This window comes from Cannabis sativa, chromosome 9 (assembly GCF_029168945.1).
Source record: "Cannabis sativa cultivar Pink pepper isolate KNU-18-1 chromosome 9, ASM2916894v1, whole genome shotgun sequence".
NCBI lineage: Eukaryota > Viridiplantae > Streptophyta > Magnoliopsida > Rosales > Cannabaceae > Cannabis > Cannabis sativa.
In genome coordinates this window covers 7931663-7957415 of record NC_083609.1, presented here as the reverse complement: position 1 = coordinate 7957415, position 25753 = coordinate 7931663, and the positions used below count along the sequence as shown (strand labels likewise).

Here is a 25753-nt window from a genome sequence, read left to right as displayed (position 1 = left end):
GGAAGCTCCAAAACCATTGTACTGCACCATTGTTGATAGTGGATATCAAGCTAATCTCTGAGACGAGCTTGACAGAGACGTAGCCCTAATTTTTTGGGGTGAACTCTGAAACAAATCTGGTGTTTTCTCTCCTTATCTCTCTTTTTCATTCATCTAAACCTAAAAACTATGTGTGTGTGTGTTTAGATCTGGGTTTTTTCTGGGCTTTCTGGGTTTCTAGGGTTTGGAATCGAGCAAGTTCTCAGAGAGAACTTGCTCTGCTAGGGTTTCGAGTTTGTGAGTGTGTGAGTGAAAAGTGTCTGAGTGTTTGAGATTCTAGACTCTTCTATTGAGTCTTTGAATCAAAGGATTCATACGACATCAAGATTGGTGTCGTGGGGGGTAATACGGGGTCGTATTGGTCTAAGTTTTACTTAGCTAAGGAAAGGTCAATTCTGACCTTGAGACTGATATTATAAGCTTTGTTGGTGTAGGGTTAAAACAGTAAAATCCTACAGTGGTATCAGAGCCTGGTTTGGCTAAGGAAGATCAACAAAGAATCAAGAAAAATATCAGGAAGGAATCTGCAAGAAAATCTTGAAAGAAAGATTGACAAAAAGAACAACACTCAAACAGCAAGAAGATCAAGATTCAAATTCAAACTCAAATTTCAGAAATACAAAACTGAGAAATTCTAAAACTCTATCTGTTTCTTATCAATTTTATTAAAATGAGTAACATAAAAGTTGACATTGATAAATTTGATGGTACAGGGGATTACAGAATCTGGAGAAGGAAAATTAGGTCACTTCTAGCTCAACAGAAACTACTAAGGGTGCTAGATGAACCTATTGAATGGCCAGAAGGAACTTCTAAAATACAACAAGAAGAATACCTAGAAACTGCTACTGGAATACTAATCTTCAATCTATCAGATGCAATAATAAGATTAGTAGATAAAGAAGAGACTCCATCAAAGATTTGGAAAAAGCTAGAAGAGCAATTTCAACAGAAATCTTTGACAAACAAGATTTATCTCAAGGAAAGGATTTTTGGGTTCAAAATGAACCAATCCAAGTCCTTAGATCAAAATCTTGATGAGTTCTTGAGGATGCACATTGAGCTTGCAAACTCAGGGGAGAATGAGGCTCTTAGTGATGAAAACCAAGCCATCATCATACTTAATTCATTGCCAGAAACTTACAGAGAAGTTAAAACAGCAATTAAGTATGGAAGGACCTCAATCACTCTTGATGAGGTCATCTCTGCCTTAAAATCTAAGGACTTAGAGATGAAATCAGAAAGGAATGGTGGCTCTAATGGTGAACTAAATCTGAGTAGAGGCAGATCTACTCAGAAGAAGCCTTGGCATGGAAAAGGGAGGAGTCAAAGCCATAGCAGGGGTCCAAACAGAGGACAGAACAAGGGTAGATCTAATTCTAAAGGGCCACAAGACACAGATGGTTGTTACAACTGTGGGAAACCTGGACATTTCAAGAAAGATTGCTATTTCTTGAATAAAAACAGAAAGAACAAATTTAATGGACAAAGAACTGATTACAATTCAGAGTCCAGAAACCCTAAGGGCAAAACAGATCACCAAAATGCTAATTTCAGTGATTGTTATGAAAATGGGGAAGTTTATGTTGCAGGATCATCTTTTAAAGATGATTGGATACTTGACTCAGGTTGTACATTTCATATGACTAATAACAGATCTATTTTAACTGATTTCAGGGATTCAACTAAGGGAAAAGTGATTCTAGGGAATGACCAAAGCTGTGAAATTAAAGGAGCAGGAACAGTAGCATTTAAGATGCATGATGGGGTCACTAGATCACTAACTGGGGTAAGATTTGTACCTGATTTATCTAGAAACCTAATTTCACTAAGTGTGCTAGATGATTTAAAAATAGAGAGCAAGATCAAAGATGGACAAATGAGAATATGCAAAGGATCTATGACTATCATCAAAGGAGTTAAAAAGGAAGGCCTATACTACATGATTGGTGAACCTATAGCTAGAAGCAACAACACTGTTGGACAGAACAACATTTTACAAAGTCCTGAAGATGCTAAAGCTATACTATGGCACAATAGACTTGGACACTTAGCAGAAAAGGGTTTACAGATAGTAAATGAACAACAACTACTGGGCAAAGACAAAATCAGCAAAGTGGAATTCTGTGAGCATTGCATACTTGGAAAACATCATAGGTTGAAGTTCAAAACAGGGACACATAAATCTAAAGGTATATTGGATTATATACATTCAGATTTATGGGGCCCTGAAAAGACTCCAACTCATGGAGGTAATACCTATTTTCTATCTATAGTTGATGATTTCTCTAGAAAAGTGTGGATTTTCTTACTGAAAAATAAAAATGATGCTTTTCAAAGGTTTAAACATTGGAAAACACTTGTTGAAAATCTTACTAACAGAAAGGTTAAAAACCTAAGGACAGACAATGGTCTGGAATTTTGCAACAATGAATTTGACATGTTTTGCAGAGAAACAGGTATTCAAAGACACAGAACAGTTAGGCTAACACCACAACAAAATGGTGTTGCAGAAAGAATGAACAGAACCATTCTGAACAAAGCCAGATGTATGTTAATACAATCTGGTTTGTCCCATGGTTTCTGGGGAGAAGCAGTTATGACATCTGCTTATTTGATAAACAGATGTCCCTCAAGTGTTATTGAATTCAAAACACCTGAGGAAAGGTGATGCAGTAAACCACCAGATCTTTCAAACCTGAGAGTTTTTGGTTGTAGTGCATTTGTGCACCAGAGTATTGGTAAGCTAGAACCTAGAGCTATTAAAGGAGTTTTTCTAGGCTATCCTGAAGGAGTTAAGGGTTACAGAATTTGGCTAAGAGACAAAGGTGGATTCAAAACTATAATTAGCAGAGATGTTATTTTCAAAGAAAATGAATTTCCTTGTTTGCTTAAAACTAACCCTGCAGGTACAGTAGACACTAACCATGCAGGTACTATACGGTTGACCACTACTCTATGGAAGCTAGATGACCAAGAAGAACCTGATATAAATCAGGTGGAACCAGCTGGAAGTGAACCTGATCAAGATCAGGTGGAACAAACAGAAAACTCCAACAGAGAAGGAACTGAAGAAGAAGAGCAACAGGGAGATGAAACTGAAGTAGTTCAGCCCACTGAAGCCCTGGATGACTACCAATTAACTAGAGACAGAGAGAAGAGGACACCTAAACCTAATCCTAAGTACAGTTCAATATACGGAATGAAGACATAGCCTATGCCTTCATGAGGCTGATCGCATGAAATCTCTAAATACAGAACCTCAAACCTATGAAGAAGCTATGACAGGACCTAATGCTAAGAAATGGTTTAAAGCTATGGATTCAGAAATGGTTTCACTGAAGAAAAACAAGACCTGGATAATGGTTCTAAGGCCTAAAGGGAAAAGAATAATAGCCTGCAAATGGGTTTACAAGCATAAAGAAGGGATACTTGAAGGTGAACCTATAAGATTCAAGGCTAGGTTAGTAGCCAAAGGTTTTACACAGAAAGAAGGAGTTGACTACAATGAGATATTCTCACCAGTAGCCAAGTACAAGACCATAAGGATAATGCTATCTATAGCTAATCAGTTTGACATGGAAATTGATCAAATGGATGTCACTACAGCTTTTCTACATGGAGACCTAGAAGAAGAGATCTATATGGAACAACCTAAAGGTTTTGAGATTAAAGGGAAGGAAAATATGGTCTGCAGGTTGGTTAAGTCCTTGTATGGACTCAAACAAGCTCCTAGACAGTGGAACAGAAAGTTTGATGCTTTTATGTTAAAGCATGGATTCAACAGAAGCTACCATGACACATGTTTGTACTACAAAGGAGACTCTATAAAAGATGTCATCTACTTACTACTTTATGTAGATGACATGCTTATTATAAGTCAAGAAAGGACTAGGGTTGATATGGTTAAAGCTCTACTTAAGACAGAATTTGAAATGAAGGATCTTGGAAATGCTACCAAGATCCTTGGGATTTCTATACTAAGGGACAGAGATAAAGGAAAGCTAGTGCTTAGACAGGAAGATTACATTGAGAAAATCATAGATAAATTCTCAATGAGGGATGCTAAGGTTGTTAAGCAACCTATTACTAGTCAGTATACACTCTCTAAGGAACAATGCCCTAAGACAGAGAAGGAAATTGAAACTATGAAGGATGTACCCTATTCTAATGCTGTAGGGTCTGTAATGTACTTAATGGTAAGTACTAGACCTGACTTGGGATTTGCTATGAGTGTTCTTAGCAAATACATGGCTAATCCAGGAAAAGTTCACTGGCTAGCCATGAAATGGGTGTTCAGGTACCTACTTGGGACAACTAAGGTTGGATTAACCTACAATAGACAGAAAGCTAACACTATAATTGAAGGTTATAGTGACTCAGACTATGCAGGGGACAGGGACAACAGGAGATCTACATCTGCCTATTTCTTTCTAATTGGAGGTAACTGTGTAAGTTGGAAAGTTCAGCTTCAACCTGTTGTGGCACTATCAACTACAGAAGCTGAGTATGTGGCCACAACTGAAGCTATAAAGGAAGCTATATGGCTAAAAGGACTAATGAGAGAGCTAAATCTACTTAAAGGAGTACCTACTGTGTACTCAGACAGCCAGAGCTGTATATTCCTATGTAAGAACCCTATGTTCCATGACAGAACAAAGCACATAGAAATCAAGTATCACTTCATCAGGGACAAAGTGACACAAGGTGAGATAGACATAGAGAAGGTGCCTACTGAGGATAACCCAGCAGACATGGGGACTAAGATTGTGACTCTTAACAAGTTCATACATTGTATGAACTTGTTAAGAATCGACAAAGGAGACTAAAAGTAGGACCTATCAAGCTAAGACTCTCAGAGATAAACAGACAATCATCAGAACTGGTTATAAGAGGATTTCAGGTGGAAATTGTTGGTTAAAATCCACTTATAACCAGTCCCTTTACAGTATACATCCACATCAGCAAAAGGAAATAAAATACAAGTAAACAAAAACAGTCCTAGGGTGGCTTCGCCTCTAGTGGATCAAATCTTAGTAGTTAGTTACAACTGAAAGTGTAACTAACTCCTAAGATCTTGATCAACCGACTTTACAACATTATAAATACACAGATCAAAGCAGAAAAACCTAGATCTACAATACAGAACACAGAACAGAGAGAAAGTGAGAAGAGATGAAGTTTATACCCTAGCCTTGAGCTCTCATATCCAAGATCCAGAGAGAACTGGTCCAGATCTGAGAGTAAAACTCTCGTGGTGAGGATTATTGAGCAAGAAGAAGTACATGCACAAGAAGAACACAAAGTCAGATTCAGATTTCAAAGAACAGAAAGAGAAGAAAACAATAAACTTGTAAAAGCAACAAAATCGAGTCTTACCTGATCGATTTTGTGACAGGAAGCTCCAAAACCATTGTACTGCACCATTGTTGATAGTGGATATCAAGCTAATCTCTGAGACGAGCTTGACAGAGACGTAGCCCTAATTTTTTGGGGTGAACTCTGAAACAAATCTGGTGTTTTCTCTCCTTATCTCTCTTTTTCATTCATCTAAACCTAAAAACTATGTGTGTGTGTGTTTAGATCTGGGTTTTTTCTGGGCTTTCTGGGTTTCTAGGGTTTGGAATCGAGCAAGTTCTCAGAGAGAACTTGCTCTGCTAGGGTTTCGAGTTTGTGAGTGTGTGAGTGAAAAGTGTCTGAGTGTTTGAGATTCTAGACTCTTCTATTGAGTCTTTGAATCAAAGGATTCATACGACATCAAGATTGGTGTCGTGGGGGGTAATACGGGGTCGTATTGGTCTAAGTTTTACTTAGCTAAGGAAAGGTCAATTCTGACCTTGAGACTGATATTATAAGCTTTGTTGGTGTAGGGTTAAAACAGTAAAATCCTACAATATAAGATTTTTTTTTTTATTATTATTATTATTATATGAAGGGAGAGAGAATTCGAACTTAAGACCTCTTCCTTATAAAGAGAAAAGTGTGAAATTACTAAGTTATTTCTATGATCACGATTTACATAAGTTTTTTGTTCTTATAATTTATTATTGGAAAGTTAGTCAACTCATTCATTGGTGACTTATAAATGATTGTAATGTATGATTTTGATTCATTTAGTTCATCAATATGAATTCTGTTTGCTCTGTTAAATCAACTTCATATTCATATTCCAACTATTACAATTAAAACAAAGAGAGAAGGACTTGGGAATTTTAATGCAAATTGTACCATTGACTCACTACTTGTATTTAGACAACGCATTAAACCTAATTAATATATATATATAAATATCAGTATGTATATATATATTTTTTTAGAGAAACCTAATTGATATTGACAATTGGTGATAGTGTGTTTGTTTGTTCCCACTAGGTTATGAGTGGAGCCTTTGAGACAAACATTTATTTCATGGCTATGTCCTAACATGAAGGGTATTCTATTTTTCCAATCTAATAAACACAATATTTCTAGAAGGTCTTTAGCCTAAACACAAGGCCATTTGATTGGAAAAAAAAGGGCAAGAATTTATAAATGCATCTGAATTTTCAAAAATTTGACTTAAATTGATTTTTGACACTTTTTTAATTGTTCATTTATTTTCTTTTGTGATATTTTTAATAATTTTCATTTGTTTTGTATAAATATATTTTATTTTTACTCTAATAAAATTTTATATATTTTCTTGGTTTTTTTTTGTTGATATTTAAAATATATTTTATTTTATATACTTATTTTTATAGAATGCTAGAAGGAAAAGGAAAACTAAATATAGTGCATTCATACTTAAAAAAGAAGAAATTACATTGTATACTTTGTTTACTTTATTTATTTTAATTTTTACTTCATTTTTATATTTTTTAAAATATACTCATTTTTATAGATTATGTTCTTATTAGACTCCTTAATTTAATGTAAATTATATGTAACACTTAAGTAAATAGTGAGGGTATATTGAGCAATCCACTCATAAAAGTGGGTATAATTTAATCAAATATAATATACAAGTATTTTTGATTAATGGATAAAAAAAAAATATATTTCTCAATTTATCCCCCAAAAGAGGGGCTCTTTTGCCAAAATACAAGTCTAGCAGTCTTGTTCTTTATCGTTTACAAGTGCTATCTAACAATGGTTTTATCGACTAAAAAAAACAATGATGTTATTAGTTGCTAATTTTCTTTGTTTTTTTATGCGGTTTGGTACATTTGGAGGAAGTAGAACAAGTAGTTTTAACTTAAGAGTGGAAGATGGAGATTTCCAGTAATACAAGGATATTGTCTGGCAATATAAGTCACGTTTGATAGTTTTTCCTTCAAAGTTCTTTGAACTTGTTGATTCTGACCCCTTAACAATTGTGTTTACTTTTGCTAGGAGATATTCTTTTTTCAGTGATCTAGGATCATTGTTAGAGGATGTAGCAAGTATGTTATCCAGATTTTCAGAGTGTCACTGATCCGTATTCATCGGTCGGTCATTGTGGCTGCATATGGATTAGTTGTGCATGCTCTTCGGATGGATAAATAACTTGTTTGGCTAAAGATTATCTATTTTTTTTTACATGTATAGTCCTTTAGCCTGTTCGACATTATTTAATTTTTAATGATTTTGGTCATTGCTTACAGAAAAAAATAAAAAGAAAATAATATTAATTTTATCCTTAAAAATAAACTAAATTATTTTTAATAAAAACTTTGAAAATATAAAATAAAATGAGAATTTCTTTTTGACAAACAAAAAGAAAGCGGTAACAACAAGTTGTACTATCTCCCCAATACTAAATAAAACAACGAAAGTTAGTTTTCATAGACCAGACTGTTATCTCATGAGCGATGACATTAGAAAGCCTTAGATATTTTATTTTTTTGAAATGATACTAAATGAGATTTAAAGAACTCAATTATTATCTAGGTTGATTTATTAATAATTTTTACACAAATTAAATATATATTTTCTTTTTAATTATAGGGGAAGCAATTCCAATATAGAAATTAAAGAAAGCATTATCTCCCATACTTGATGAAATATTATCTATTACTAATAAGAGGAGCGCTACTGTTAACTTTCTGTTACAACCTCTTAGTCAAGTTTCATGCCCAAAACACATGTCGGAATATTTTTTTTTTCATTTTTTTTCCACGGGAGTGTTCATTATGCTTGCAACATCATCCTTGTAAATTTTTAAAAAATTTCGAATAGTTTACAATGCCGAAAATACGTTTGAAGTTTTTTGAAAGCGCGTGGTAAACTGGAATATCAGGAACTCTGTTTTCGGTACTGTAAACTATTCGAAATTTTTTAAAAATTTACAGAGATGATACTGCAACTATAACGAACACCGCTATGAAAAAAAAAATTAAAAAGAAGTATTTCGGCATGTAATTTCGAACGTGGAAGTTGTAATTAGTATTTCTCTACTAATAATGTTATGAATACTGAGATATATAATAAAATATACATTCTTGAATACTATTAGTCATTTAATTAAATTTAAATAATTACATGTTCCCAAATAAAAAGGGTATTTCTTGCAAAAATAAAAATAAAAATAAAAAGGGTATATATATGTTGTATAGAATATAATATATATAAAAATAGGGACATGATTTTGTTCCGTGATTGTACTTTCACGTAATGTATTTCGTGATGTACGACAACCGTTAGATGAGAGAGTTATTTAATCTGAGCGTTGAGATTGATCTAGGGGTAATTAGGGTTAAAAAATAGTAACGTACCCTGACACCAATCTAATGTACCCTGAGACCCATCTAATGTACTACGGAATACATTCCCTGAAAGTACATCACGGGACAAAATCGTGTCCCTATAAACATATTATTATGTTATTAGAATTAGTTATAGGAGTATAGATAGGTTTGCTCTTATCAATAGGGTTGTTCTACCATACATGTATCTATTTCCAACATTTATTTTTTTAGCTTTTATAATAATGAGATTTTTTTTGCTGAATAATAATGAGATTATTAATATTATTATGGAAAAAAAAATTATTAATTAAGAGGTAAATCCTCAGCTACCCAAAGAATCATACATCATAACAATATTCTCGGGTGTATAAAATAAAGTGGAAATTACATTGTATATCTATTTTATTTTATTTGTTTTAATTTATTTTTATTTTTATATTCTTTAAGATATACTTATTTTTATAGATGATGTCCCTATTATACCTCTTAAATTAATGTAAATCATGTGTTACACATAAGTAAATGTTAAGGGTATATTAGGCAATTCATTCATAAAACTAAATAGATTTTAATGAAATATAATATGAAAGTATTTTTGATTAATAAATAAAAAAAAATATTTCTCAACTTATTACTAAAATAAAATTGTTTCCCGAAGTAAAAAAAAATGTTTCAAAGCAGTTAAGCAAAAAAAAAAAAAAAAAGTCTCAAAGCCTAACTTTATTACAAATTCACAATTTTAGTTTACTAGAATCAACGACATCATACTATCTAGGATAGTACCCAACAACCATTTCAAAAAAAAAAAAAAAAAAGAAAAAAGCAACCCAACAACACTCTTATGGTAGTTTACAACCACCAGACATTAGGGGTTTTCATCAAACCGCCCGCACTGCACAAAAAAAAAAAAAATGCGGTTTGAAATTTTTTGCGGTGCGGTCGCAATTTGAATTTTTCCTAAACTGCACAGTTGGTGCGATTTGCGGTTTTGAATTGTTAATATGCGGTTCAAACTGCACTACACCGTACTGCACATTATAAAAATTCTAATTTTTATATTTATTTAGGTCCAATATGTGAATGTCTAACCCAAAACCCACTAATTATTGTATTATTGAAAATTAATTTTTTTTTCATATATATATTTATTTTCAAGCCTTATGGTATTTTTGACAAGTATTACTCAAGCTTTGTTATATTTGTGATAGTTTAATTATTGGTGATAGTCCAAACCGCAAAACCCGCACCGCATCGCACTATTTTTTGTGGTGCGATTTTTGCGAGTTTTTAGTTTTGCGGTGCGGGTGCGGTTTGGGAAATTAAAAAAACCGCATGTGCGGGTTGGTTTGAAAAAAATAATCAAAAACCGCACCACTCGAACCGCGAACACCTCTACCAAACATGGGATAATTATTATTCACTTAAATAAAAAATAACAAAATAAAATAGGAAAAATTTATACTCTTCATCACCTTAAAGAAGGTGTTTCAGTTTGATAATAAGAAAAAAATATTTCACAATATATTTATTTATTTTGGTATTTAGGAGAATTTTTTAGTTTTATATACATTATAATTATTTCAGGCTACCTACAAATTTTTAATTTTTTTTTTAAAATAGTTTATCATATTAAAAATAAAGTTAAAATAATTACTTGCTATACATATAAAGAAAAAAATAATTAAAAATGCTACAAAATATTTATGTAACTAGTAGTTTAAGTAAGTGAACCTTATATATAATATTCAATTATGTTTACCACATAAATATGTGTTGAATTTGTCTATAATTTATGTGTAAATATATCATTATTTTACTCAACTATGTATATGTATAGACTAATAATGTAGAATTTCTAAGTTATATAACAGTTAAACTCTTGTAATTATCGTTTCTTTTATATTTAACTCTCTAAGTTTAAAAGGTTAAATTGCAAGTAAAATAATAATTGAGAGGATTTAATTATAAAAAAACTCAATAACATATTACACATAAATTATAATTAAATAAAAATAATTTGTTAAAATTAATAGAAATGTGTGTGAATGTGTTGGTAGCATTTCTTCCCGTTGCTCCTAATGATTATCGTGCTTGAATACAATGAATATCAACCAATAAATAAGCTATAGAGTAGACTCACTAGAGTATATAGTTGACCATAGATTCCAAAGCTTAAGTAATATTGTATTGTTAGATATTAGTGATTAATAGAGGGGTGTTAGATTGGTTTAGTCTATATAATTTTTTTTTTTTTTAACTAAACTAGGAATATTGGTGTTTTAAAATTTAAAATCAAACCAGATTAATTAAGTGTTCAAATCAATCAACTTAAGAATAGATTTTAGTTAGTTCAATACAATGGTTTGTATTTTCTAAATATTCTAATTCTTTTTTATTATTTTAGCTTATAATACTTAAATAATAATAAAAATAAATATTATTAAAATAATTATTATATTATGTCTAAAAGATGGTTTCTAAATATTAATATTTAATATAAAAAAATCGTATTAAGTAAATATAGATAATTAGGCGGTTGGTTTGATTTGAATTGCGAACAAAAATTTTAAAATCTTAACTGAACTAGAGACTCATAAATAGTTTGAATTGACTAAACTATTAACACCAAATTTATTTGGTCATGTCTAAAATAGTTTGTAGTGTCTAATATTATTATAAAGTGGTGCCTTAAAAATAGTTAGTGAAATTTTATATTAAATTATGGAATAATTACATAAGGCACCATTTTTTGTAAAATATTTACATTTTTACGTTCAAAGAATGTTTTTTTTTTTTTTACATTTTTACGATTTTCCAAAATTAACATGAAAACAACATAAAATCAACAAGAAAACAACATAAAAGTAACATGAAAATAACAACAAAAAAAAAAGCAAAAAATAACATACATATAACAAAAAATTAACAACAAATGAACAAAATTTCAACATAAAAAGACCGTATTTTATGTAAATAAAATCAAAAAAATCGTATAAATGTTTTAAATTCCGTGAAACCGTATTTTTGTTGTTTTTTTGTTGCTTTTGTGCATTTGTGAAATTAACCCTTAAATTATTGAGACTTACACTTCAAAACAGTTTTTTTTTTTTTTTTTTTTTTTTTTTACGAAATTCTATATAGAAACTCTTATTGGAACTAGCGCTGCAACTACTTTAGAAATTCAAAAACCGTAAATTTAAAAAAAAAGTTTTTAAAACAGTATATGGAGTAATTCCCCTTATTTGAAGTATGATGCTTAATAATATTGATAGCCATATAACATTTTTTTTTTTTGAGTGCATTTATTTTAGGGATAACTATATAAGGTATTATTTTTTTGTGAAAAAAATATATTTTTACGTTTAAATAATTTTTTTGTTTATATTTTTTATAATTTTTTATAGAAACAACACAAGTAAAAAAATAGCATTCAAATAATATTAAAACAACAACAGAAAAAATAACACATAAATTACAAAAAATAAACAATAAATTAATAAGAGTATAACATGAAAAAACCGTATTTTATCATAAAAATTATAAAAAATATTTAAATTTCGTACAAATATATTTTTATAATTTTTTATTATTTTTATGTATTTGTGTAATAATTCTTTTATTTTATGGTATTCTTTTCAAACAGAAAAATAAAATAAAAAATAAATAAAAAATAGAAAAAGGCATCATATCTATCTATCAATCTATCCATTTGGGATTTCTAGTGACGTGGCCCAATGAACGTGGGCATACCATGTTGCTCTTCAAGAACAGTAATGGTGTGTGTGTGTGTTGTTAAGGTGAAGACTATAAATATGGAACCAAAATCCATGGTGATATGATATTTTTGTACGAGTCAAATTAACCTTTTCTTCCGGGTTGGCCACTATTTTGGTCTTTAAGAAGAAAAAAAGAAAACAATCTTTCACTCATTGGTGACACTCACTATCAACCTCTCTCTCAATTATTATTATTATTATTATTTTTTATATATATATACATAACTCTCTCTTCCACCACTTCCTTAGTGGGAGTTTAGACTGGGCATTCCATTTTAAACTCAGTTTTCTTTCTGGGTTTTTCTCCATTTGGCCTCTAGTTAAGGTTTTGAAGCTGTTTGAGCTTTGTTCTTGTAATGGCGTTTTGTGCATTATCATTTCCTGCTCATATTAGCCGGGCAACTACACCAGCACCTTCAGATCTTCACAAATCTAGTTCTTTCTCTTCTCGGTTTTATTGGGGTGCAGATCTGCTGAGGCCATCTCAATACAAGGTTAATCAGTTTTTTTGTGATTTGTTTCTAAACCAGGAAAAGGAAGAAGAGAAATGATGTTAATTATGTGTATGAAAGAATACCCATGTTGTAGAATTGGGTTTCTTTCCATTGTCTGAATTTTTAGCTTTACTTCTTGCTTTGGTATTTGTTTTGAGTTTGTATATGTTTTCTGGGTAAAGCATGCTTACATAAATCCAAAATGAAATATATAAAAGAAAATTAATTTGGAATCTCATTATATCTACCAAAAAAATAAAAAAGAAAAGAAAAAGAAGTTACTGAAAGTTATGGCTTTTTTGTTTGGATTTGTTTAGCAGGTCAGGAAAATACAAAGTGGGGTTTATGCATCACTGTCAGAAAGTGGAGAATATCACTCAAGGAGACCACCAACTCCTCTCTTGGACACCATAAATTATCCAATTCATATGAAAAATCTCTCTGTTAAGGTATAAACTGATGCCTCAGAGGCCTATCTATAGTTCTTAACCAACTCAAGTATGATTTTCTTTTCTTTTTTTCATCTTCTTTGAAGTGTTTTATATAACACCAAGAACAGCTTTTAATACTTAGTATCTTACATAAGATTTTTACAAATATTTTTATCCTAATTCCAGGAGCTTAAACAACTATCAGATGAACTAAGGTCTGATGTGATCTTCAACGTTTCTAACACCGGGGGTCACCTGGGCTCAAGCCTTGGTGTTGTTGAGCTTACTGTGGCTCTTCATTTTGTCTTCAATACTCCTCAGGATAGGATACTATGGGATGTTGGTCATCAGGTTTCAATCTCACTCTATGTGTTTCCATAAAGAAGTATTGAAAAGAAAAAAGAAAAGGAAAAAAAAAGTGGAGGAAGAAGAAGAGGTATGTTTTTTAAATATGACTGACTTTATATTGATTTTGTAGTCTTACCCTCATAAAATTCTGACTGGAAGAAGAGATAAGATGCACACCATGAGGCAGACCAACGGGTTAGCCGGATTCACTAAGCGGTCTGAGAGTGAATATGATTGTTTTGGGACTGGTCATAGTTCTACCACCATCTCAGCTGGCTTGGGTAATTTTTTGGTCTCATCTATGCATTAAAGAACCTTTGATTTGATTTCACTCTCAAAAGGTTACAATAACTTTAGATAAGAATGATACAGTATATGGAAAGGTTACAATAATTTTTACTATTCCATGATAGCTTTATCTTTTGAATTTTTTGTATTTGTTTGTGAATACCACATGATATGGTGAAAATTCTTTCTGATTTTATAGGCATACATAGATAATATTAACTCATCTTATTTTAAGTTAGCTACTAATATCATATGTTAAATTTCTTCATCTTGGTATAGGAATGGCTGTTGGAAGGGATCTTAAAGGAAGAAAGAATAATGTTGTGGCTGTCATAGGTGATGGTGCCATGACAGCAGGTCAAGCTTATGAAGCCATGAATAATGCCGGGTACCTTGATTCCGACATGATTATTATTCTTAACGACAATAAACAGGTTTCTTTACCTACTGCCTCTCTTGATGGGCCCATACCACCTGTTGGAGCTTTGAGTAGTGCTCTCAGTAGGCTGCAATCAAACAGGCCTCTTAGAGAACTAAGAGAAGTAGCCAAGGTAAGTAATCGATAGAATCGAATATTGTGAGGCAATTCTATCATCAAATGATTGAATCTAAACTGACTTGTTTCTGAACAATATTTATTTAGGGAGTTACTAAACAAATAGGTGGATCAGTACATGAATTGGCTGCAAAAGTTGATGAATATGCTCGTGGAATGATAAGTGGTTCTGGCTCAACATTGTTTGAGGAGCTTGGACTCTATTATATTGGTCCAGTTGATGGTCACAATATAGATGATCTTGTTTCCATACTAGAGGAGGTTAAGAGCACTAAAACAACAGGTCCAGTCTTGATCCATTGCATCACTGAGAAAGGAAGAGGATATCCATATGCAGAGAAAGCTGCTGATAAGTATCATGGTACATATACACTCCACTATAATTGCTGAATCTATCTTTTAGATTGAAGTATGAAGGAATATAATATTAATGAGATAACACTTGCATATATGGCTGCAGGGGTGGCCAAGTTTGATCCAGCAACTGGAAAGCAATTCAAAGGCACTTCTAACACACAGTCATACACTACATACTTTGCTGAGGCTTTGGTTGCAGAAGCAGAGGCAGACAAAGATGTTGTGGCCATCCATGCTGCAATGGGTGGTGGAACAGGCTTGAATCTCTTCCTTCGCCGTTTCCCAACAAGATGTTTTGATGTTGGGATAGCAGAACAGCATGCTGTTACTTTCGCTGCTGGTTTGGCTTGTGAGGGCCTTAAGCCGTTTTGTGCAATTTACTCATCTTTCATGCAGCGAGCCTATGATCAGGCAAGTCAAAGGTTTCTTCCATTTCCATCATTGCTTGCATTGTAGTAAATTGGCATATTTATGTTAAAAAACTTCTGGGTTTATGCCACAGGTAGTACATGATGTTGATTTGCAGAAGTTGCCAGTGAGATTTGCAATGGACAGAGCTGGACTTGTTGGGGCCGACGGCCCTACACATTGTGGTGCTTTTGATGTAACTTTCATGGCATGCCTCCCAAACATGGTTGTGATGGCTCCTTCCGATGAGGCAGAGCTCTTCCACATGGTTGCCACCGCTGCTGCCATAGATGACAGACCAAGTTGTTTCCGTTACCCCAGAGGAAATGGAATTGGTGTTCCATTACCTCAAGGGAATAAAGGAACTCCTCTTGAGGTAGCTTTTCGCTTAATCTATGTTGTCTTGAGACAATTCTTTTCAATATCCAAAACCAAAACACTTAATTGTATGTTTTGTATGTAATCTCCATTCAGATCGGAAAAGGCAGGGTATTGGTTGAAGGGGAGAGAGTAGCACTTCTAGGCTATGGAACAGCAGTTCAGAGTTGTTTGGCTGCTGCAGCCTTAGTAGAACCTCACGGTCTACGGCTAACAGTTGCTGATGCACGATTTTGCAAGCCTTTGGATCATGCCCTCATTCGCGAATTAGCCAAAAATCACGAGGTTTTGATTACAGTGGAAGAAGGATCTATAGGAGGTTTTGGATCTCATGTTGCTCAGTTTATGGCCCTTGATGGCCTTCTTGATGGAAAAACAAAGGTACATAGTAAACAGTCTGGCCTTTTCCATTGAATTGAACTAACAAATATTAATACTATTTCTCAATATTATACATACAATACAATCACCATACTCAGCTACTTGAATTTGAAACTTAATTTTGCAGTGGAGACCAATTGTTCTTCCTGACCGATACATCGACCACGGTTCGCCTGCTGATCAATATGTCGACGCGGGTCTCACGCCACCTCACATTGCAGCCACAGTTTTCAATGTACTAGGACAAACAAGAGAGGCCTTGAAGGTTATGACAACATGAGAATCAAGAAACTGATATAGAAGATAAGATAACAATTTTTTTACACATTTCATAATGTAAAAAAGTAAAAAAAATATATATATGTTGACGTGATGAATAAGTTTATTGTCTGTGTAAAGATGATTAGCATATAGGGCAATGTGATCCTTCTTCTAATGTTTTAAAGTTGCACTAATCATCATTTGATTCAAATGTAGAAAAGTGGGCCAGACACAAATAATATGAAATATACACATGAATAGAATCTCTCCTTAAAGAGTTAGTTTTTGTTACTCAATAAAACTTATTTGCCAAAGAAAAATGCTAAAGGCTACCAGTAGTGCTTAGTATCCTCCTATGTGTTAATATCGCTATTGGTCTAATTAAGTATCAGGTCCCATATAATTTAATATAATAGCTTTTAGGGAGTATCGCTAGCCAATTGTAACGTGACATATCGAGAAGGTGTTAGGCACCACTAATGCTTAATAGCAATGCTCTTTGCGAAACTCGTATTGAAATGTTTGACCAATTTTCTCACCAATGGAACAATAACACGCTTACAAAACTCGCCTAAACCAAAGGTTAATTTGTACCATGCAAAAATATGGTGCGTGGCATTATCATCGTACAGTGTTGTGGAATTTTTTAGTTTTTGGTATGTTGAACTTCAAAGTCACAATCACAAGTCTATCTTTCTAAAATGTTTAAAGATGGAATCTTTGAAGTCCAAAGTTGGAGTAATGTAAATGTGTGCATCTACGTACTTACGCCACGTGTTTGATCAGGAATTCACTACGTTGCATGGTTATAAACCACAAAAAAGACTATTAAAAATTCATTTGGTACAATATTACACTTTATTGTATTGTATAGTATTATATTAAATTATATTTTATGTAATATTTTTATGTAGTATTAATTTTTATAGGTACCTAAATATATAATATTTTAGTATAAATTAATATTTAACATAGTATTATATAAAAATATGATACATAATTCAATATAATATATTATAATATTATACGACCTAATACGACATTCCAAATGAGTCCTAAATCATCTCTTATGCATCATATAAACATTTGTTAGAGAATCGACTAAAATAGTGGTGCAATGTTATAGATTAGCACTTTTAAGAAAATTATTAAAGGCTGTTTAATTGTATTTTTAGTTTTTAATTTTTAGAATTGTATTTTCAAAAGTGAGAACAGCAAACAATTTTTTATCATTTTAAAAATTTAATGGTCTTTGGCTTAGGTTTTTTTAAACTATTTTTATATTTTTTTTACTAAAAAAATAAAAATCAATATTCTACACTATACCATGATATGAACTCATCTAACCTCGGACCGAACCCCAGACCCAGACCCAAACCCGAACCCGAGTCCGAGTTTGGATTTAGGTCGGGTCAGATCCGGGTCTGGGGTCCAGGTCGAGGTCCGGATGCGAGGTCTGTAGTCCAGGTTTAGGTCTGGGTCTGGGTCTAGGTTTGGGTCCGGGGTTCGGGTTCGAGTCGGGGTCGGGGTCAGGGTCCAGGTCCAAGTTTGGGATCTGAGTCCGGGTTTGGGTCTGTGTCTACGGTCTGAGGGGTCGGGGTCTAGGTCTGGGTCCAGGTCCGTGTCCGTGTTTGGGGTCCAGGGTCCGGGTCTGGATCCAGGATCCGAGGTTTGGGGTAGGGGTCTGGGTCCAGTTTCTATGGTTCGAGGACGGAGGTTCGGGATCTGGGGTCCGGGTCTGGGTCTGGGTCTAAGGTCCGGGTGTGTGAGCAAAAATGTAAATTATAATATGTTAGACAAAAAAAATTGAACTTTTTGAAAATTAAAAGCTACATTTTGATGCTTTCTGTTTTCTAGTTTTTTATAAAATATTTTTTAAAAATTTGGCCAAACGACCCCCAGTAGTTTTTAAAAGTTTTTTTCTATTTTTAAAAACCGAAAACATCTTTTAAGTTATGAAGCCAAACAACTCCTTAGTTTTCTAATAGTGTGTAAAATTTTGTGCTAATAAGAGCATTTATATTAGAGAGCTAAAAGTGTAGTGTATATACATATATTAGTCCATCTTCATAAAAGTGAACTCCAATAGTGGTGTATAAAGTGGTCCAAATTTAGCACATGCTAAAAATTATGCAAAATTTAGCACAAAATATATAGCATGAGCCAAATTTTATACACAATAAATAGTACATTTTTATTTACTCCTTTGCCACTTATTAATGTAATTAATCATTTTTACATTTTATTTATATATTTATGTAACACCCTAACTGCCATAGGCGTATTACGTGATTTTTAAACATATTGTGCAGCTCGATGCTAATCACCGAGGTTTATGGAAATCGTGATTAATTTAAATTTTTGCTTTTTAATTAAACTTATAAAATATTTCATATAAAATACTGTGGGATCCCATTTACAAAAAAGCTTTACAAAAGTTTACTGTCTAATACAAAATACTTGATGTCTAGCGTCTAATTACAAAAAGCACTGTTGTCCCGAGGATCGTACGCTCCAGGCCTAACCGCCCCGACATGTACAATCTTCACCGGCTCGCTCTCACGGTTCCTCAGCCTTGGCCTTGCCCTTACCTACACATAAACATAGCACTGTGAGTCGACAGACTCAGTAAGAAAAGCATAAATCATAATCATACATAAATCCCGGGTTATGATCAGACGCCCATACCCCCTGACCGTAACCCTAACTGCCGTGTCCCACACGATACTGAGTCCTGAACGTTCATAAGACGGTACTATTGACAAGTAATAGCCTATACTCGGTTCACTGGTCATACGTCCAGCTGCTAGTCATACTCTAGCCTAACCGATGTGTTACAGTATCAGCCTATACTCGGTTCACTGGTCATACTCCTGCTGCTAGTCATACTCTAGCCTAACCGATGTGATACGATCAAATAGCACAGTACCACCAACCCTAGAATCAGTCTATACTCGGTATACTGGTGATACTCCAGTGGCTAGTCATACTCTAGCCTAACCGATGTGATATGGTCGGATGGTACGAAGCCAACATACATATCTAATGTAATCTAACAGGCTTCCTAACATGCACGCTAAACATGTAATGCATATGCATACTGTTATACTAATCTTACCTCAATTCTGAATTCAGGTGTGCCGGTCAACCTGACTGGAACGAACTGCGCGACGATTTACAGGCTCCTAAACCATAACAATCACAACACTAATAAGTGATACGCTAAATCACTTCCCGGGGACTTAAACTGGAAACTAAAAGTTTCCCTATCGATAAAAAGCATGGAAATACCCCAAATAACCTAAAAACAAGAAAATCTAGGGTTCCTGAAAATCCCCCAACCGGCAGACCGGTTCTGGGAATTCCTGAACCCCATCCGGAATTCCAGATGCACAATCGGAATTTCGGTTCCTCGCAGGAAACTTTCAAAAAAATCATAACTTGCTCAAATCAAAACCAAACCACACCAAAACTTCCAGACCTGTTCTAAATACCCCAAAGAACAATACCAAAGCAACAAAACAACCCAGAACACACAGATACTAAAAATTTCATTAAAGCTCCAAGCTTTGAGTTCAAAACTCAAACTTGGTTAAATCTAACTAACATGCATCCAAATCAGTTCAAACCTACTTAAACATGCATATTATCATCTCAGAAAACATCAGCAAGCAACAACAATAAGTGCAGCAATAGATTCTTCATTTTCTTTGAAAAACATAGTTTTGAGTAAAAATTTCATATCATTAAACAACACCACTAACATGCATTACAAGCAGCTCTATTCTACTCAAATAATCATGAATAAACTTCAGAAATCAACCACAACATACAGCAGCAAGAACACTCTAAAATCAAGCATGCAATTCACTAACTTTTTCTTAAAATACAAGAAAACACCAAGAAAGGCTACAAGGAAATTACCTAAAGTTAAAGCACCTCAAAATCAAGATGATTCTTGCTGGAAATGCAGAAGAAAAACTCCAATTCCAGCTGCTCAAGAAGTGGCCGAAAGAGAGAGGAAAAGAGAAAAGCAATTTTCCAAATTTTCTAATTTTCTTACTTTGAACCAAAAGAGAATAAATTCATATAATAAACATTTATTTCAGCCAAAAGAAACATAACATAATATCAAATTTCCAATTTCTAAGTCCACTAAAGGACAAAACATAAATGGGGCAAAATGGTCCACACTAAAATAACATAAAGAGCACTAAATGGGTATTTTGGGAAATTCTAAATTCCCGACCAATCCTGACATTTCCATTGTCTAAATAACCGTCCCCTAATACTAACATACTAAGTTGTGATTTTACTGAGCCAAACACCGAGTTCCATGTTACCGGGCACCGGAAATGTAAAATTATGAAATTCACTATATGACATAAAATGCATTTCAGAATTCAATAATAACAACATAAATAATTATTTAAATATCTATAAATAATTTTCCATAATTAAACATAATTAACTGCTAATTTCTAAATTAAACTAAGCGGTCTTTACAATTTAATAGAATTTTTATATATTTTAATAAAAATTTAATACTTTTGCTAGCTTTTTTTATACATTTCTATCAAAAAATAATTAATTTTACCCTAAGTGCATTGGAACAATATTATAAAATTTGGGTCAAATATAATATTAACTTATTTTTTAGCTCAAATTATACACCATTCATTGGAGATGATAAGAAAAATGCTATGGGAGGTGCTAAACACCATAGATGGTGGCATATATACCGTCATTGGTGTTAGGTTTAGTGTCCTAACTAAAACTCTATTTCAATGTAATCTTGAATTTCATTATAAATAAAAGAACATAAGTTATTTTATTAGTTGTTTAGTGTAATGCTTGGTTCACATGTTTATTTCATGATCATATGTTTGATATATAATTTTTTATTAAATTCCTATCATATTATTATTCGTGATTATTGTGTTGTCTACACATTAGAAAATAATCAAAATTATGTAATTAAATTAATTAGTCTCATGATTTATCAGTGTACTAGATTTACACTGATATGATAATCAACAATGTGGTTTACTTACACTTGCATAAGTGAAAATGTCTTTTTCAAGGTATTAGCAAAATAAGCTTGTATTGGATTGGTTATACATCGGACTAGACCGATATTCATAGTGGAAAAGATATCATAAACTTACCGTAATATCTTTTATAAGTAAATATCACTTAATTGATCTTAGATCGATGATCTCAATCTTGAGATGGATAGATACTGACTTAAATGTATTACATGCATTCTTTGACTTGTTCGTTAAAGCTAACCAATTAGATTGGCCTAACACTTACATCTTGGGAACACGGTAGTGAAATTGAGTGAGAGTGCTAATCATAGATATAGAATCTATAGCTTCTATAATCACATAGAAGTGAAACGATATTTTTCTTAAAGCTTGGCTAAAACGGTAAATTTCTCCCTACTCGATGTAAATTATCTATAGAGGATCACTAATTATTTAGATTGAAACAATCAATATTCATAGCGTATCTATACTTGGTATAAATCGTTCTATGTAATCAAGAGTGCAATTTCGAATTTATAGGGGAGTCAGGAGAAATTAATAAGATAAAGAGTTTATAGGGTAAATTCTAAAACTACTTGTTGTGAGCTTAATTATATAGACTCATGGTCCCCACGCTACTTGAGATAATATTGTCTTGTAGACTCAATTAATTGATTTTATTAATCGATTAGAATTCTGAATAAGACTATGACTTATTTATGAGTTTTACTAAGCAAGGACAATTTTAAGAAATAGAGATTTTAGGGTTTGTTCTAAGAGATTTTTAAAAGTCAAACTAATAAATAAATCAAATGACAATTTATTTAATAATTAATTATAATTATTAAATATATAAAATTATCATTTATACAGTTAGAATGAAAAGACAGATAAAATCTCATAAAATGATAAAATCAAAACCTATGGGCCTACATGTAAGTTTCGGTCATATGGTTTAAATTAGGGATAATTTCACAAATGCACAAAAACAACAAAAATACGGTTTCACAGAATTTTAAACATTTTACGATTTTTTTGATTTTATTTACATAAAATACGGTCTTTTTATGTTGAAATTTTGTTCATTTGTTGTTAATTTTTTGTTATCTGTATGTTATTTTTTGTTGTTATTTTGATGTTAGTTTCATGTTACTTTTATGTTGTTTTCTTGTTGATTTTATGTTGTTTTTGTGTTATTTTTTGGAAAACCGTAAAAATGTAAAAAAAACATTCTTTGAACGTAAAAATGTAAATATTTTACAAAAAATGGTACCTTATGTAATTATTCCTTTAAATTAAGTAAAATTTATCTTTTTTTTTTATTCCATTTAAATTCTAAACCTAACCCTAAAGCAGACCCGACCCTGGGCATAGGTGGGCAAGGCCTGTGCCTAGGCCCATCTAGCCGAGGGGCCCAAAAAAATTTTTCCTTTTAAAATTATATTTTTTTTTACTGATTTTAAAAAATACCACATTTTTTTAAATGAGGGTCTAAAAATATTTTTTTCCTATACCCCACTATTCAAGGCTGGCCCTGTTCTAAAGTTACCATATAAATAGAATATGATAGCTCTTATTTCATAATGTTATTGACTCACTTTGTCAGACCAAATAGAAAATAACCAGAGCTCTCATAATTTCGAAATCTCTTCTTCTTCTTCTTGTCAATTTTGAACCCCTTAAGTGATTGAGTGATTGCCCACATTTCAAGATATACTCAAGATAATGTAGAAGACTATGCAATCTTTTTGTTACTTGAAGAAGAATTCAAGTTCAGATCTTGATCATACTTTGCAACAGAAAGGATCAAGGGTTAGAGATCTGAACGGAAGGAGTTAAATTATTTTGCTGCCATGAATGTACGATTTTTTATACCTTTATGTGTTTAATTCATTATTTTTTAAGAAATTCATATTTTGGATGTTAGATTGTAGAATTATAATCCAACATACATGTTAGTAATTCTAAATTCTGGTAAAATATTTCCAACAATTGGTGCATTTCAATATCGGGTCCACAAATTTTTATTTAGTGAATAATATGGGAAACTACTAAGTACTAACCAATTATTAAGTGTCATATCTGTGTTGCGTTGGACATCTTAAGGTGCCAAATAATAATATTCCATTATTATTAATAATAATAAAAAATAGTAAATACCATTTTGAGCCACATGTTTTGTAAAAGTTACCGATTAAACCCTGACCATGTATTTTCTAAAATTGTACAAATAGGACCATGAACTCAATTTTTTGACAATTTCTTTTTTAATATAACCAACTTGAAGACAATTCCTATCTCTAATATATGCATAAAATATAACCAGTTTTGTTATAATACATTTAAATCGAGTTATTATTAACTTTTATTTTGACAGAAAATAGTTCAGGGGTCTATCATTTAAAAAAATACAAAGTCTATTTTATTATTTAACAAAATAGAGAGTCTAATCAGTAACTTTTGTAAAATAGGATCCAAAATGGTATTTATTCAAAAAAATATTGTACAAAAAATTATACATAAAAAAACCCATAAAAGTTATTGTAAAAAAAGTTGAAAAAATAACAATCATTCATAACAAAAAAGAAAAAAAAAATTATATCAAGTTTTGCATTTGTGCATTAGAGCATAATGCTAAAAATTGATGCAAATATATTACAAAGTTTTTTTTTTACCAAATATAGTATAATTTTTACATATCCCATTAAAAATGTTCTTGCAAACTTATATATAATAATAATAAAAAAATTTAATTAAAATTAATAAAGATATGTATATTAATAACGAAAAATATTAAGGGAAACATTAAGGTGTTTAGCATCACAAATTGTAGCACATCGTTATTGGTGCATTTCAATATCTGGTCCTAGAAATTTTAATTCAATAAATGATTTAGAATATTGCTAACTAATTATTGGGTACCACATCGACATGATATTAAACACTTAAGCTTGATTGGTTTGAGATTTGAAAACAATTTTATATTTTTGAAAACTTAAAAGGTGGGGGTCCACATAAAAATAGTTGATTGGTATGGTGTTTTCAAAAACTAAATTTGAATTTGATTTTGAGTTTTATGCTTAAAAATGAAAACAACAATTTTATGTTTTCTATGTTTTCAAATCATTAAATCTAAAAACTCTTCAAATACTCTCTTATTTTTTTATTTTGAGATTCCCAACCAATCACAAATCCAACTTTTTAAAACTCAAAAACACAAAATTACACTACAACCAATCACATTTTTAGAAACAATTTTTCACATACAAAATTCAAATTTTTGTTTCCAAAACACTCTTTTAGAAAACATAATTTTTAAATCTCAAACCAATCAATTAAAGATGTCGCATAGCAATAATAGTACAAAAAAATATTTACTATAAAAAAAAATAGTGCAAAGATTATTCATAACAATAAAAAAAGAAAAATATAATCGAAGCTAATAAAAATATATACATATTAATAACAAAAATATTAAAGGAGACATTAAAGTATCAAACACTACAAAAGATAGCACACTGTTATTGGTGCATTTCAATATCAGTTCCCACAAATTTTAATTTAATAAATGATTTAAAAAACTAATAACCAATTATTGTGTATGTCAATCGGTATGATATTGAGCATCTTAGGGTACCATGTAACAATAATAGTATAAAAAATCATTTATAAAAAAATAGCATAAAAATCATTCATAAAAAATAAAAAAAAATTACACAAAAGATAAAAAAAATAATAGGTAAATTGTGGCATAAATACCTAATGTTTCAGATTTTATACACTTAAATACATAATGTTTATTTTTGGAGGCAAAAATACCTAATGTTACAATTCTCTTACACCGTGACTACCACTTCCGTTAACTCATAAATATGGACACGTGAAGGGTTCAGATGCATTACATTTATTTTTATTTTATTTAAAACTTAATATTCTTAATATCGAAAACTAAATGCTACTTGATTTAAAAAAAAAACTTCTTCTCATTACATATACTACACTGCTTCACTCAGCTATGGTAATTTAGTATTGCATCTTTTTTTTTTTTTTTTTTTTTTTTTAAAAACAAGTAATATTTAGTTTTTTATATTAAGAATATTAAATTTTAAAATAAAATAAATAAATGTAATGTATTTGGGCCCTCCACGTGTGCATATTTATGAATTAATAACGGAAGTGATAGTAATGGTGTAAGAGAATTGTAACATTAGATACTTTTACCTCCAAAAAGTGTATAAAATCGGAAACATTAAGTATTTATGCCGTAATTTACCCAAAAATAATTAACACAAAAGACAAAA

At 31.7% G+C, this 25753-nt stretch overlaps 1 protein-coding gene across 4 annotated transcripts; it reads left to right on the top strand.

The window, feature by feature from the left end:
- The first annotated feature begins 12472 nt into the window (after positions 1 to 12472).
- Positions 12473 to 16713, top strand: LOC115722576 (probable 1-deoxy-D-xylulose-5-phosphate synthase, chloroplastic). Of its 4 annotated transcripts, none has more exons than XM_030651817.2 (10): positions 12473 to 13014; positions 13335 to 13463; positions 13632 to 13796; positions 13924 to 14074; positions 14361 to 14632; positions 14725 to 14998; positions 15098 to 15405; positions 15497 to 15778; positions 15877 to 16161; positions 16289 to 16713. In XM_030651817.2, exons 1-10 carry the CDS (start codon positions 12877 to 12879, stop codon positions 16439 to 16441), a joined length of 2157 nt encoding a protein of 718 aa, XP_030507677.1. In that variant the 5' UTR covers positions 12473 to 12876; the 3' UTR covers positions 16442 to 16713. The 4 variants fall into 4 exon arrangements, with proteins under 4 accessions (XP_030507677.1, XP_030507676.1, XP_060960458.1 ...); XM_030651816.2 differs by having other exon boundaries at positions 12541 to 13014; positions 13332 to 13463; XM_061104475.1 differs by having other exon boundaries at positions 12581 to 13014; positions 15098 to 15409; positions 15501 to 15778.
- Positions 16714 to 25753: the final 9040 nt, after the last annotated feature.